Source organism: Pelophylax lessonae, assembly GCF_965119305.1.
Source record: "Pelophylax lessonae genome assembly, chromosome: 4".
Classification (NCBI taxonomy): domain Eukaryota; kingdom Metazoa; phylum Chordata; class Amphibia; order Anura; family Ranidae; genus Pelophylax; species Pelophylax lessonae.
The window spans coordinates 405,344,433-405,358,134 of record NC_138771.1 but is presented as its reverse complement, the minus strand read 5'-3'; the positions used below and the strand labels follow the sequence as shown (position 1 = coordinate 405,358,134).

Genomic DNA, 13,702 nt, shown 5'->3' with positions numbered 1-13,702 from the left:
CCAACCGGTGCCAACTAGAAGTTTACAATGCTCATCCTTAATGATGAGACTCAACAAAACAATTTTCAAACAGAAAAAAACCCTCGAGGTAGACCACCGGTCTCCTCAAATTGCGGCCTGCAAAACCTTGCGGCCAAATGAGGCATCCGCCGATGCCGTCACACTCCTAACTAGACAGAAAATAACTGATTTGCTGAGGCAGAGAGAGAGAGGATATACCCTCTGGGACTGCCCCTAGGGTGTGGCCAGAGCTTTTTTAATTTCCTGTCTAGTCCTGCTCCTGCGGAGGTAACATAACCCGAAGGTGGTGTATCACCGAGGACTACGTCTGTCGATGAGCGCTAGAGAAATGCACTTTAATGAATTAAAAAAAAAAAAACACTAAACAGTAAAGTTAGCCCAACCTATGTATAATGTGAAAGATGATGTTACGCTGAGGAGTCATGAGGGGACCAATATGTTTATTCTAAGCAAAAAAAAATTGTGATTCTTATTTTATCCAGAATCGTGCAGCTCTGCTGGATACTCTGTTATCTACAATATTTGTAATACATTACCTGTTCACTAATGCCTGTTCCTCCATAGACACAGACTACTCTCAGTCCAAGCGGCTTGGAGAATTTCTTGCACTCTTTTGTTATTTGCAAAGCAAGCTCTCTTGTTGGAGTCATTATAACGGCTGAAAATGAGAAAGCAACTTAGCATTAACAAGATTTTAAAAGTTGAACTCCTGTAGTTCTTTTTATACACACACACACACATATATACGTAAACATATACGTAAGGGAAAGGGCACTGGGGGGCAAACTAATGTGAATTTATTTTATTTTGCATTGTATCAGTGTGTTTGGTGTGTTTTACATTTGAATTTGCCGCCGGTTCCACCCCCCCTGCGTACTTCACGTCGCAGGAGACAGAAGCCGGGGCACACAGAACATCGGGAGGAAGATCCGCCGACACACACCGCCGGGATACATCGCTGGATCCCGGTGCCAAGGTAAGTAACCCCTCTACCAGGATCCATCGATCTTCCTAGGGGTACCCCGAGTGTGGCTCGGGGTTACCGCTTTTGGCACTGAAATTTAACCCCGAGCCACACTCGGGAATACCGCTAGGAAGGTTGAAGGCTCTTTGGTCTTGCCCATGATGGTGGGTTTGACTAGAAGAAAGATTCTGTGGACAGGTGTCTTTTATACACATAATGAGTTGTCGTTAGGAGCACCTTCCAAAATTGACAGAACTAATATGTGTACCACATGAGCACATACTGTAGCCAGTCTGTGGGAGCCAGAATTGTTGGTTGGTAAGGGTTTACTCACTGAACTACAACTGAATTGATTCCATTTTTATCAGGTGTTTACTGGATTTTGGTTGATCATCATTTAAAATACACCCGTTCTAATGTTCGTGGTGATACCTCACGTGTGGTTTGAGGGCAGTTTACATATACAGGTGCGACGTACGTGTGTGTTTGCTTCTGTGTTCAGGCAGGCGGGGACGAGGGTGCTTTAAAATGGATGGTGGAATGTCCCCTCCCACCACCTGTAAAATCAATCAAGTGACTCAACAGCCGCTATGATTGTTTTTTACATTGCAGGGAAGCGCCAGCAGTAAAAAACTATATCTGTATTAGTGGTGCATCGAAATTTCGGCAACCGAAATTTTCGGCCGAAAATGGGCTTATTCCATTTCGGCCTAAAATGGGTTAAAGATGCCGATACTAAAGATGGCCGCCGCGGGCGCAGCACAGGTTTCAAAAGACCCGCCTCTGGCCGGCGGCCCGCCTCCCGGTGATGTCGCTACTACTACTATGATGTGCATGAATGAACTAACACGCGGGCGGGCGAGCGGCCGCTAATAGCTATAACTATGTGAGCGCTTCACTTCCCTATCAGGCGGATATTCGCCTCATCGTTCCCCCCCCCCCCTCCTGAGGCAGGAGGGGGGGGGACGCTGAGGCGAGCTTACCAATGGTATTAGTATTATGTAGCATGAGGGGGTTAATGTATTGCCACTGCTGGTCACTGATGAATTAGTGACCGACCAGTGGCAGTTAATTAACCCCTTTGTGCTGCATTAGTGCAACCAGTAGCAGTGCAACCAGTGTTAATTAACACTGATACTGGTTGCACTAATGCAGCACAAAGGGGTTAATTAACTGCCACTGGTCGGTCACTAATTCATCAGTGACCAGCAGTGGCAATACATTAACCCCCTCATGCTGCATAATACAAATACCATTGGTAATTAAATTAACCACTATACTGTGACAGGGTGGCAGCTACAGCTTTACACCTGCCTGTTTTTTGGTGCGTGCCCCTGTTCTATTTTAAAATCATTTGGGGGAAAAAAGTCATTTTCGGTTTTCGGCCAAGGGCATCCTGCATTTTCGGTTTCGGCCCAGAAAATTCATTTCGGTGCATCCCTAATCTGTATGATGCCTGTAGATGCAAACCATCACAACTGACATTTACAGCTACTTCTATTTGCTCCATGCAATCTATAATCAAAGGAAAGCGGCCGCCATGTCATTAACAATGGATGAGTCATCAGTTGTCTATAGGATTCCCCACTGACAGTTAAATGTAAAAAAAAAATTGGATTTTTGACTTACCGTAAAATCCATTTCTCTGATGTTCATTGACAGACACAGCGCCTCATCTTCATGACTATATGGGTTATACTGCCCCCTACAGGAGTAGGACACTAGGCAGACAAAAACTTGACCGCCTATGGGGCGATCCCAGGGGGGTATACTCTCACTCTCTGCTATAGGTATTCAGTTTTGTTACAAGCATTGCCAGACGAAAAAACCCAACTCCATAGAGGGGGCGGGTGCTTTGTCTGTCAATGATCATCAGAGAAAATAGAATTTTTGTAAGAACTTACGGTAAAATTCTTTTCTCTGAGTCCTCTAACAGTCGCCGCCCACTCATGCAATCTGCACGTCTGGGTATTGGCCTTACAGGAGTAAGCTAGGCAGAAGATTTTGTTAGAACATTCACAAAAACTTTGTATAGACACACCTACAGGGGGCTGTCCCTCTGGTCCAATACCCCCAGCTAGCTGCATTTCCAATTTAGTTTGGTAGCAAGCAGTATAGAGATCCTTGAACCCCAAAAGAGGGTTGGGGGGCGGGGACTGTCAGAGGACTCAGAAAATAATTTTACGGTAAGTTCTTACAAAAATTCTATTTTCTCTTACGTCCTGACAGTCGCCGCCCACTCATACAATCTGCACGTCTGGGACGTCCTAAAGCAGTGTAGATGTGAGGGGTGGGAAATGCAACCGTCAAAAAATAACCTTTTCTGAACCAGAAAGGTAAACACTGGGCAACAAGAAAGCTCAACAGGAGCGAAAGCCCAGGAAAAACAAACAAAAAGGGAAAAAACCCCCAACAGGAGGAGACAGGCCAAAAAACTATCCTGTCTCCGCTAAAGCACTGCCGCACTCAAAACTTTGCGGCCAAAAGAGGCATCTGCTGATGCCAAGACATCAAGTTTGTAAAATTTCGTTAAGGTATACACGGACGACCAGGTCGCCGATTTGCACACCTGCGTCACCGACGCCTGATGGCGGAAGGCCCAAGACACACTAACCGCTCTGGTAGAGTGCTGTGACAGGGAAAGGCGGAACCTGATCCCTAATTGAATAGGCCTGCACAATCGTCGGCCTGATCCATTTAGAAAAGGTTGCCGCAGACGCAGCCGTACCCTTCCGAGGTCCCTCAGGAAGGACAAAAAGACAATCCGACTTTCTGAAGGATGCAGTAGACGACAGGTAAACCCTTATTGCCCGTACCACATCCAAGGAATGCAAGGCAAACCCCTTAGGATGCGTAGGCTTCGCACACAGCGAAGGTAAGACAATGTCCTCGTTGAGATGGAAGTCAGAAACCACCTTCGGAAGAAAGGACTGATGTGGTCGCAAGACCACTTTATCCCTATGAACAACCAGATAGGAGGGAGAGGCAAGACAGGGCCACCAACTCCGACACTCTGCGAGCAGATGCGATCGCCACCAGAAAGGCAACTTTCCGTGACCGCACCGGCAGAGGAATCTCCCGGATGTTTTACATAGTTACATACATAGTTACATAGTAGGTGAGGTTGAATAAAGACAATAGTCCATCCAGTTCAACCTGTGTAGGTGTGTGTGGCTGTACTCATCTCACATACCCCTGAATGTTCTGATCCTTGAGATGTAAGTCTAAGAGTCTTTTGAAAGCCACCATACTACCCGCAGAAACCACCTCTTGTGGCAGAGAATTCCACAATCTTGTAGCCCTAACAGTAAAGAACCCCCCACGTTGCCTGTGGTTAAAACGCTTCTCCTCTAATCGCATTGTATGCCCTCGAGTCCTCATGCAATCCCTTCGAATGAACAGCTTTTTTTCTAAGCTGGGATCCCCATTAAGATATTTATAAATTGCTATCATGTCCCCCCTCAGACGTCTCTTCTCCAGGGAGAATAAATCAAGCGATTGTAGACGCTCTTCATAGTCAAGGTCCTCCAATCCCCTAATTAGTTTAGTTGCCCTTCTCTGGACTCTCTCCAGCTCCAACACATCCCTCCTGAGGACTGGCGACCAGAACTGGACAGAATACTCCAGATGCGGTCGGACCAGAGTTTTATAAAGTGGAAGGATTATAGTCTTATCTCTGGAATACATCCCTTTCTTTATGCATGCTAATATTCTGCTGGCTTTGGCAGCTGCCGCTTGACATTGCATGCTGTTGCCTAATCTATCATCAACCAAGACTCCCAGATCCTTCTCCATTTTTGATTCCCCCCAAGGGTTCCCCTCCTAACGTGTATTGTGTTTTTATGTTTTTAGTCCCCAAGTGCAAAACCTTACACTTCTCCACGTTAAACCTCATTTGCCATGTCGTTGCCCACTCTGTAATTTTGTCCAGGTCATTCTGTAGGATATCTGCTTCATGCTTTCAAAGGGAAGACGTTGCAAAACGGACAGAACCAAATTCAGGTCCCAAGGGTGCCCTCCTAGGGGGAGCCAGATGACGCACCCCTTGAATGAAGGTGCGGATCAAGGAATTTGACACCAAGGGGCACTGAAAGAATGGCCAGCGCAGACAACTGGCCCTTAATAGTGGTCAGCGCAAGACGCTGCTCCACACCAGTTTGCAGGAAAGCCAACACACTCGCCACCGAAAAGGAGCGTGGATGGAACCCCTGCGACTCGCACCAGGCGAAATAAGCCTTCCAGGTACGATAATAAATCTTACCTGAGGAGGCCTTCCTGGCCTTAAGCAAGGTAGGAACGACCGTCGACGAGAGACCTCTGTCTCTAAAGACCTGGCTTTCAACAGCCACGCCGTCAAAGCCAGCGACTGTAAAGCAGGATGGAAGATCTGTCCCTGAGACAGAAGATCGTCTTAGCGGGAGCCGCCAGGGAGGCTCTACGACCAGGTGCATGATGTCCACGTACCAAGACCAGCGCGGCCAGTCTGGGGCCACCAAAATCACCAACCTCAGTTCCGAGACCAACCTGCGAAGGAATCTGGACAACAACTGAATCGGGGGAAAGGCATAAATCAGCCGATACTGAGTCCAAGGCACTACCAACGCTTCCGCCAGAAGGTCGCGCGTTCTTGCCACGAACCTTCCCACCTTGTTGAGACGAGACGCGAACAGAGCCACGCCTGGGGACCCCCACCGTGCACACAGCATCTGAAACACCTCTGGGTGGAGGGACCATTCCCCTTGGTCCAGGGTCTGGCGACTCAGATAGTCCGCCTGCCAGTTCTCCACACCTGGAATGTGAACTGCCGAAATCACCGGGACCTCCGTCTCGGCCCATGACAGAATCTCGGCCACTTCCTTGGCCGCCCGGGCACTCCTGGTGCCCCCTTGGTGATTGATGTAAGCCACCGCAGTTGCGTTGTCCATCTAGACACGCACTGGGCAGCCCTGAAGTCGATCCGACCAACGGAGCAAACAGAGCCTGATTGCACGCAGTTCCAAGACATCAGACGGGAGGATTCCCCCTCTGACCAAGTGCCCTGGGCAGACAAATTGCCCAGAACTCCACCCCAGCCCGACAGGCTGGCGTCCGTGGTGACCACAGTCCATAGCAACGGACGAAAGGACTTGCCTTCCTTCAGAGGCAGAGACTGGAGCCACCACAGGAGATCTGATCTGACTTGGGAGCTCAAGGAGATCCTCCTTTCCAACGAGTGAGGATGTCTGTCACACCGTACCGGAATCTCCGCTTGAAGAGATCTCGTGTGAAACTGTGCAAATGGGATTGCCCCGAAAGCAGACACCATCAAACCCAGGGACCGCATGCAGGTCAGAAGCAAGGAGAACCCGTTGTCCCTGAGAGACCTGACCTTGTCCTGCAGGATCCGGAGTTTGTCCTCCGGAAGAAAGACCTTTGCCTGGGCGGAGTCCAGAACTCCTGGAGCGTCTGAACCGTGATCGACAGATCGCGCAACAGAGTGGCACTGGAGCTCGACCTTAATAGGAGATCGTCCAGGTAACCGAGGATGGCAATCCCCTGTACCCGCAACAAGGCTAGAACAGGAGCCGAAACTTTGGTAAAAACCCTTGGAGCCGAAACGATGCCGAAAGGCAATGCCACAAACTGATAGTGCTCCTCCGCTATAGGGATGTGTAGATACGCATCCTTGAGGTCGATGGAAGCCAGGAAATCTCCTGGACTCCGGGATGCCACCGACCGGAGGGACTCCATTCGGAACTTCTGGACCCGTACAAAGTGGTTTAGAAACTTTAAGTCCAGAATAGGATGCACCTTGCCCTCCTTTCTGGGCACTGTGAACAGATTAGAGTAAAAACCCTGAAACCTGTCCCGCTGTGGAACCGGGACAACCACCCCTTGGGCGAGGAAATCCTGAACCGCCCGATGGAGATCTTGTAAACAATCTGGGGTCAAATGAAGATTTGAGGGAAAGAATCTGTCTGCTGGGCGTGATCGAAATTCGTTCTTGTACCCTGACCGAATGAGTTCTTGAACCCACCTGTCCTGAATCTTGGCCAGCCAAGGTTCGGGAAAACAGCACAGACGTCCCCCCACCCCTGAAACGGGTGAGGGCGCCCCTTCGGGTCGAGGCGGACTGAGCCACCGTGCCAGTGTGGGTGGCTTTCGACTTGCCCGCCCAAAGCTTCTTCCGGCCACCAGAGGCCTTGAAGGACTTAACTTTGTCTTGTGCCTTGAAGGCACGAAAGGACCCCTGGTTAGGTTTAAAGGAGGTACCCCGCTTGCCGCGGAAAGATTTTCCCCTGGACACCTGGGGCAACAAGAGTGCTCTTGCCCCCAGTGATCCCCCTGACCAGTTCATCCAAAGAGTCCCCAAAAAGACGACTCCCCGCATAAGGGATGTCAGACACCGTCTTCTTGGAAGACTGGTCGGCCGACCAGCTTTTCAACCAAACGATGCAACGAATCGTAACTGCGACCGCAGAAAGTCGAGTGACTAAAGGGGCCTCATCCAAGGCCGCGTCACACAGGTATAAAACAGCCCGACTTATTTGATCCACCATCTCCAGCGCAGCAGGAGTGGCGGAGTCAGCAATCAGAGTGCGCTTAAGCGCCTTGGCCCACTCCACAACAGCCTGAGAGACAATTACCGAAGCGAACACTGGTTTTAGCAAGGAACCCGCTACTAGGTAGATGTGGCGGGTAAGAGTTTCCACCCGACTATCCGCCGGGTCTTTAAACACCGGAGAATCCTCTGCGGGCATTAAAGTGGCTTTATTTAACCTGGACACAGTGTGGTCCACCTTAGGAGCTGCAGTCCAGCGAGAATCCACCGGATCTGCAAAGGGATAACAGTACTGAAATCTCTTGGGCACCACAAAATTAAGTTTTAAATTGTTCATTCACGGTATCGTGAAACTCTGCGGGACAAGGAAAAACCTGACCCGATTTTTGGGCTTTGCGGGTCCCAAAGGAAGACCGCTTACCCGACAGGTGGGGCTCATCTAAATTCAAAGTGTCCTTAACAGAGCTAATAAGCGCAGACACCGCAGCGTGTTCCCGTGCTGATCCGGAGGGAGAATCCTCCTCCACATCCGACTGAGACCCTTCAGGGGGTACACTGTCAGTGGCAACCAAATCTGGCTCTGAATCATGAGACAGAGGGCATAGGCCTTTTCTTAGAAGCCCGGTCAGACATCAACAAATCCACTTTAGACGCTAAAGTCGCAAGTGCAGCAGTAAGTGAGACTATAGCAGAGGATTCAGGAGTACCTGACCCCTCCACCAGATCTAGGGGGAATTTGCTATCCTGGAACTCCATAATAGCAATCTCAATTTTAAATGACGCTGGCCCTTTAAATCGTCGATTTCCGCGGTCCACCGCAAAGGAAGAGCAAGTCCTGTGCTACAGGAAACTGCAAAAAATGAATGCTAGCAGGAATGCAGGCCAGAAAACACAATAAAAAGCCCCCCACAGTGAGCTATACTTGCCATGCTGTTGAATCGATCTGCATGTTAAGAAAGAGGAAGTGACCTCACGCCTCTAGAGGCAGACACAGCCCTGATCCACAATAAAATGGTTGCCAATGCAAGTCTATGGGGAAGGTCTGGGAAAATGGCCACTGTCCACATTAGGACATATTGCCCACACTAAAGATGGTGCCCAATCGGCGCCAACAGCATTACAGAAAATGGCTGCTGCCCTTACAATGAGGCCAAACAGCCTGCCCACACCTAAAATGGCGGCTGTGCAGATTCACGCCGATTGCGGCCCCCACACACCATGTACTGTACCCCAATAGTTGCACAAGCACCTCAGGGACATAGGAGACCCCCGCAACCCCCCATACAGCGGCGAAACCGCCACTGAGCCCCCGCAGGGACCAGGAAGGGACACACAGGGACCGCACCCATAGACATGAGGGGGACCTTACAGAACCCATACCGAACTGCCATCCCCATAAAACAGAGGGCCCACATATACACCCCGACGTGACAAAGTCAGAGACAGAGGGTTAGCATGGTACTCACCGGTCCAGCGAAAACGGGGGTACCGCTCTGACAGGAAGCCTCCCACTCTGGGTGGTGGTGCCGTCAGCCGAAGGGGACGCTAGCAACACGCGGCGTACCGCAGTTGAGCCATCCCAGCGAAGATCGCAACTTCGCAGGCTCGACCCTGAGGTCAGAGACAGTTGTTTGCGAGGCCTGGGCGTACACATAACCTGCTAACGCTCGATGGCAGGCTGGGATTCCATAAGGCTCTAGAATAACCAGTGCGATTCCCAGCTCCGCAAACGCTGTAGTCTTCCGAAGTCCGACTAACTAAGCGCAGGAACAAATAAAAGGCTATCTTTTTAAAAGAAAAATACTTTTCTAGAGAGAAAACAAAAGAAAAAAAGCTGACACCGCAGCCCCAGCCAGGGAAAAGCCAGCCTACTCCTAAGATAGGCAGCAGCAAACTGAATTGGAAATGCAGCTAGCTGGGGGTATTGGACCAGAGGGAAAGCCCTCTGTAGGTGTGTCTATACAAAGTTTTTTATGTTCTAACAAAATCTTCTGCCTAGCTTACTCCTGTGGAGAAGGCCAATACCCAGACGTGCAGATTGGATGAGTGGGCGGCGACTGTCAGAGGACGTAAGAGAAATGGATTTTACGGTAAGTCAGAAATACAATTTTCTCTTTCGTTTGATGGACACAGCTCTTCATCTTCATGACTATATGGGACGTCACAAAGCAGTGTCAAACATGAGGAGTGGGAACAGTAAGAAAAAAAAAAAAAAACCTTCCCCAAGGCTAAACATAGACAACCAGGTAACATGGAGCTCATCACAGACAACCAGGTAACATGGAGCTCATCAATCAACAACTGGAGCTCACCTGAAAAAAATATAAACACACCCTCAAAGAGGACAGATCCTCTAAACAGCAGCCTGCAAAACCTTGCGGCCGATCAAAGCATCTGCCGATGCCAACACATCCACCTTATAAAACTTTGTGAACGTGTGCACAGACGACCAGGAGACCTGCATCACTGACACCTGATGACGGAAGACCCAGGAGCCACTAAGCGCCCAGGGAAAGGAGGAACCAGACTCTTAATGGCATAAGCCTGAACCACAGTCTGTCTGATCCATCTGGAAATGGTCGCAGAAGAAGCAGCTAGCCATTTGCGAGGTCCATCCGGGAGAACAAATAGCGAATCTGACTATTATTTTTATTGCCCAACCACATCCAGGGAGTGCAAAGCAATTTCTTTAGGATGCTTAGGCCTGGGACACAGGGAAGGCAACACAAAGTCTTCATTCAAATGAAAATCAGAGACGATCTTTGGAAAGGAAAGACGGACATAGACGAAGAGCCACCTCATCCTTATGAACCACCAGGTAAGGTGGACAAGACAGCGCTGCCAGCTCCGACACCCTGCGCGCAGAAGTGAAAGCCACCAAAAAGGCCACCTTCTGGGATAAACTGAGCAGGGGAACCTCCCGAATATTTTCAAAGGGAGGAATTCTGGAGAACCGACACCACCAAACTGAGGTCCCACGGCGGCACCGGAGACTGCACTGGAGGATCCAAGTGTCTCATTCCCTGGATAAAAAGGTACGCACCAAAGAGTGTGTGGCCAACGGACGTTGAAAGAAAAAACGGCCAAGGCAGAGACCTGGCCCTTGATGGTACTCAAGGCCAGGTGCTGCTCAACCCCTCGTTGGAGGAAAGCCAAGATCAGTGTCACCGAAAAGGAGCGAGGGTGAACCCTGAGGTTTTTACACCATGCAATGTACGACTTCCAATTACGATGGAAAAGTTTCCTAGAAGTAGATTTTCTAGCTTTTAACAGTGTAGGAATCCTAGATTCAGACAACCCTTTATCTTTCAGCACCTGGCTTTCAAAAGTCAAGCCGTCAAAGCCAGCGACTGTAAAACAGGATGAATGATTGGCCCTTGGGAGAGCAGATCTTCCCTGAGAGGAAGTCTCCAAGGAGCATCGGCGACCAGCCATAACAAATCGGCGTACCAAGACCGACAAGGCCAGTCTGGAGCCACTAGGATGACCCGAATCCCTTCTGCCTCAATCCTGCGCAGGAGTCTCTGCAGAAGCTTGAGAGGAGGAAAGGCGTAAATCAGATGATACTGACTCCAGGGAGCCACTAATGAGTCCGTGGCATCGGCTAGAGGAAATCACGAGACTGTGCTACAATCCTCTGCACTTTCCTGTTGAGGTGAGAGGCCAAAAGATCCACCTCGGAAGTACCCCACCAGAGACAACTGATGAAACACTTACGGACTTCCGGATGTAGTAACCATTCCCCCTGGTTCCCCCTGTCGACTGAAGTAATCCGCCTGCCAATTTTCCACACCAGGAATGTGTACAGCAGAGGGGGCAGTAACGAATCGTTCTGCACACCTTAGCCGTGGCATTGTCTGATTGAATCTGTATCGGACACCCCTGGAGACGACTTGTCCAATGATCCAAAGTCTGATCGCTCTGAGCTCCAGTACATTGATCGGTAGCCTGGACTCTTCCAAATTACAGACCCCTTGAGCACACTGTGCTGAGGACGCCTCCCCACCCAGACAGACTGGCGTCTGTGGTGACGACTGCCCAGTACAAGGGGAAGAAATTATTTTCCCTGACGAAGTGCCGGAGAACAAAGCCACCAAACCAGGGACCCCCTTTGTACTCCAGCTCAACAGGATTAGACTGTCTAGAGACTGAGGATCCTTGTTACATTTCACCAGACTCCTTTTGCAGAGATCTCGTGTGGAACTGTGCAAACTCAACACCATCAGGCCCAGCTCCTGATTGCAAGTCCAAAGAGATGACTGACAGCAAAAGCTGAATTGCCTCTTGCAATTTATGAAGTTTTTCCTGAGGAAGAAACACTCTGGCTGAGGCAGAATCCAGCGTCAGACCCTGAAGATTCAGAATACACCCAAACTACTTCGGAGTTCGCAGAGTAAACTCCAAGTTGTCCAAGCACTGCTAGCACCGGGGCCAATACTTTTGTGAATACCCAAGGAGGCGAGACCAAAGGGTAACTCCACAGAGATCCCCTAAGCGATCTGGGGACAAGTACAGGTTGGAAGGGAAGAACTTTTCCTGAGGGAACGATCGAAACTCGATTTTGTAGCCGGAGTGAATGACTTTGTGGACCCACTCGTCCTGGATCAGGGAAGTCCATGGATCCGGAAACCTGCAAAGACGTTCCCCCCCCAACCCAGATCCGGTTAAGGGTGCCCCTTCATTCGGAGGAAGTCTTGTCCGCAGGTCTGACAGAGCCTGCTCAGGGCTTGCCGGACCAAGATCTCTTAGAACCCCCAACGGAGACCCTGAAAAGCTTAGATCCCTTGTCTTGACACCCCGAGGGACGAAAAGGCCGTGTTGTGAGCCGGAAAGAAAGGCCCCCGTCTGCGACGGTACTCCTTACCCTTGAAAGCCTGAAGAAGAGTACTCTTTCCCCTGTGAGGCCTTTGATGAGATCATTCAAGGAAGCTCCAAACAGGCAATCCCCACAAACGGAAGATCGGATAAGGCCTTCTTAGAAGCCTGGTCCCCAGACCAGCATTTTAGCCAGATAATACGCCGCAGGACCACCGCTGAGACAGTCAGTCTAGAAATCAAGGGAGCGGCATCCAAAGAGGCATCACAGACAAACTGTAGCCCTAGGACCACTGCTGATCCCCCAGCTCCACAAAGGCAGGGGGGAGCTGTTCCCCATCCAGGTCCTGGAATAGAAATTTTGCCCACTCTGTCATAGCTTGTGACACCAGGGCAATCGTAAATACCGGTCTAAGTGCAGAACCGGCCACAGTGAACATATGGTGGGTCAAGGCCTCCGACCTCACAGCAGCCGGATCTGTGAAGATCGGGGACTCTTCCAACTGGGATTACGGTGGTCTTCTAAAACCTGGAAACCGGGGAGTCCACTACAGAAGGAACCATCCATTTATTTGAGGGAATCCTCATAGGGGTGCCCAATTGCAAATGCTTAGTGATTGCAAATGTGCATTTCGGGCACCCCCACTGTTTTGTGACAATATTGTCAAGGAAGACAGGAAAGGGGAACACCTTTGCCGCTTTGGAGGACCTGTGGGTGCCAAAGGTGACCCGCGCCTCCGATGCTGCGTTAGTCGCATCCACTAGCATCTTTTCATATGCGGCTAGAGGAGCAGAGGAATCATCCTCACTATCTGAGCACGCAGGGTGCTTGGACGCAGACCCCAAAGAGTATTTCACATCCGCGGCGGACGAATCAGATTTTGATCTGATGAGACAAAGGAAACAGGTGAAAGCGGCGGACACTTTTTGCTAGTTTGCCCAGGACCAAATCTACGTTGGACACCAAGGACTCCAGGACCGCCGTCAGTGCAGTCAGTTGTGGGGACCCAGAGGGTCCGACAACCTCAGAGGGGATCAGGTGGTGAAATATGCTCCAGGGACTCCATGGGTGGAAAGGGGACCCACACAAAAAGGTGTAGAACTCTGTAAGGGACACCCCACCACGCTGTGGCACCACAAGGCCCAGCACAGAGCACTACCACTGCAATAAGAGAGGGAGAGAAAACCCCAAAAAAGGACTCTCCACCACTGGTCAGGTACTCGCGGCCCATGACAAACTGCACACCATGAGGTGATCAGGAAGATAAATGTGCAGGGATCAGCACTACAGGTCGAGGAGAGGCTCCCACAGTCGAATATCACTGCCCATCTGGCTCCAAAAACATGGCTGCCGGGATTTT

At 50.2% G+C, this 13,702-nt stretch overlaps 1 protein-coding gene across 1 annotated transcript in view; it reads right to left on the bottom strand.

The window, feature by feature from the left end:
• DDX46 (DEAD-box helicase 46) overlaps window positions 1–13,702 on the bottom strand; it is a 395,525-nt gene that overhangs the window by 248,763 nt on the left and 133,060 nt on the right. Inside the window, exon 11 of the mRNA XM_082254255.1 lies at window positions 558–679. Coding sequence (XP_082110381.1) covers window positions 558–679 — 122 coding nt within the window. The remainder of the gene's footprint in view (window positions 1–557; window positions 680–13,702) is intronic.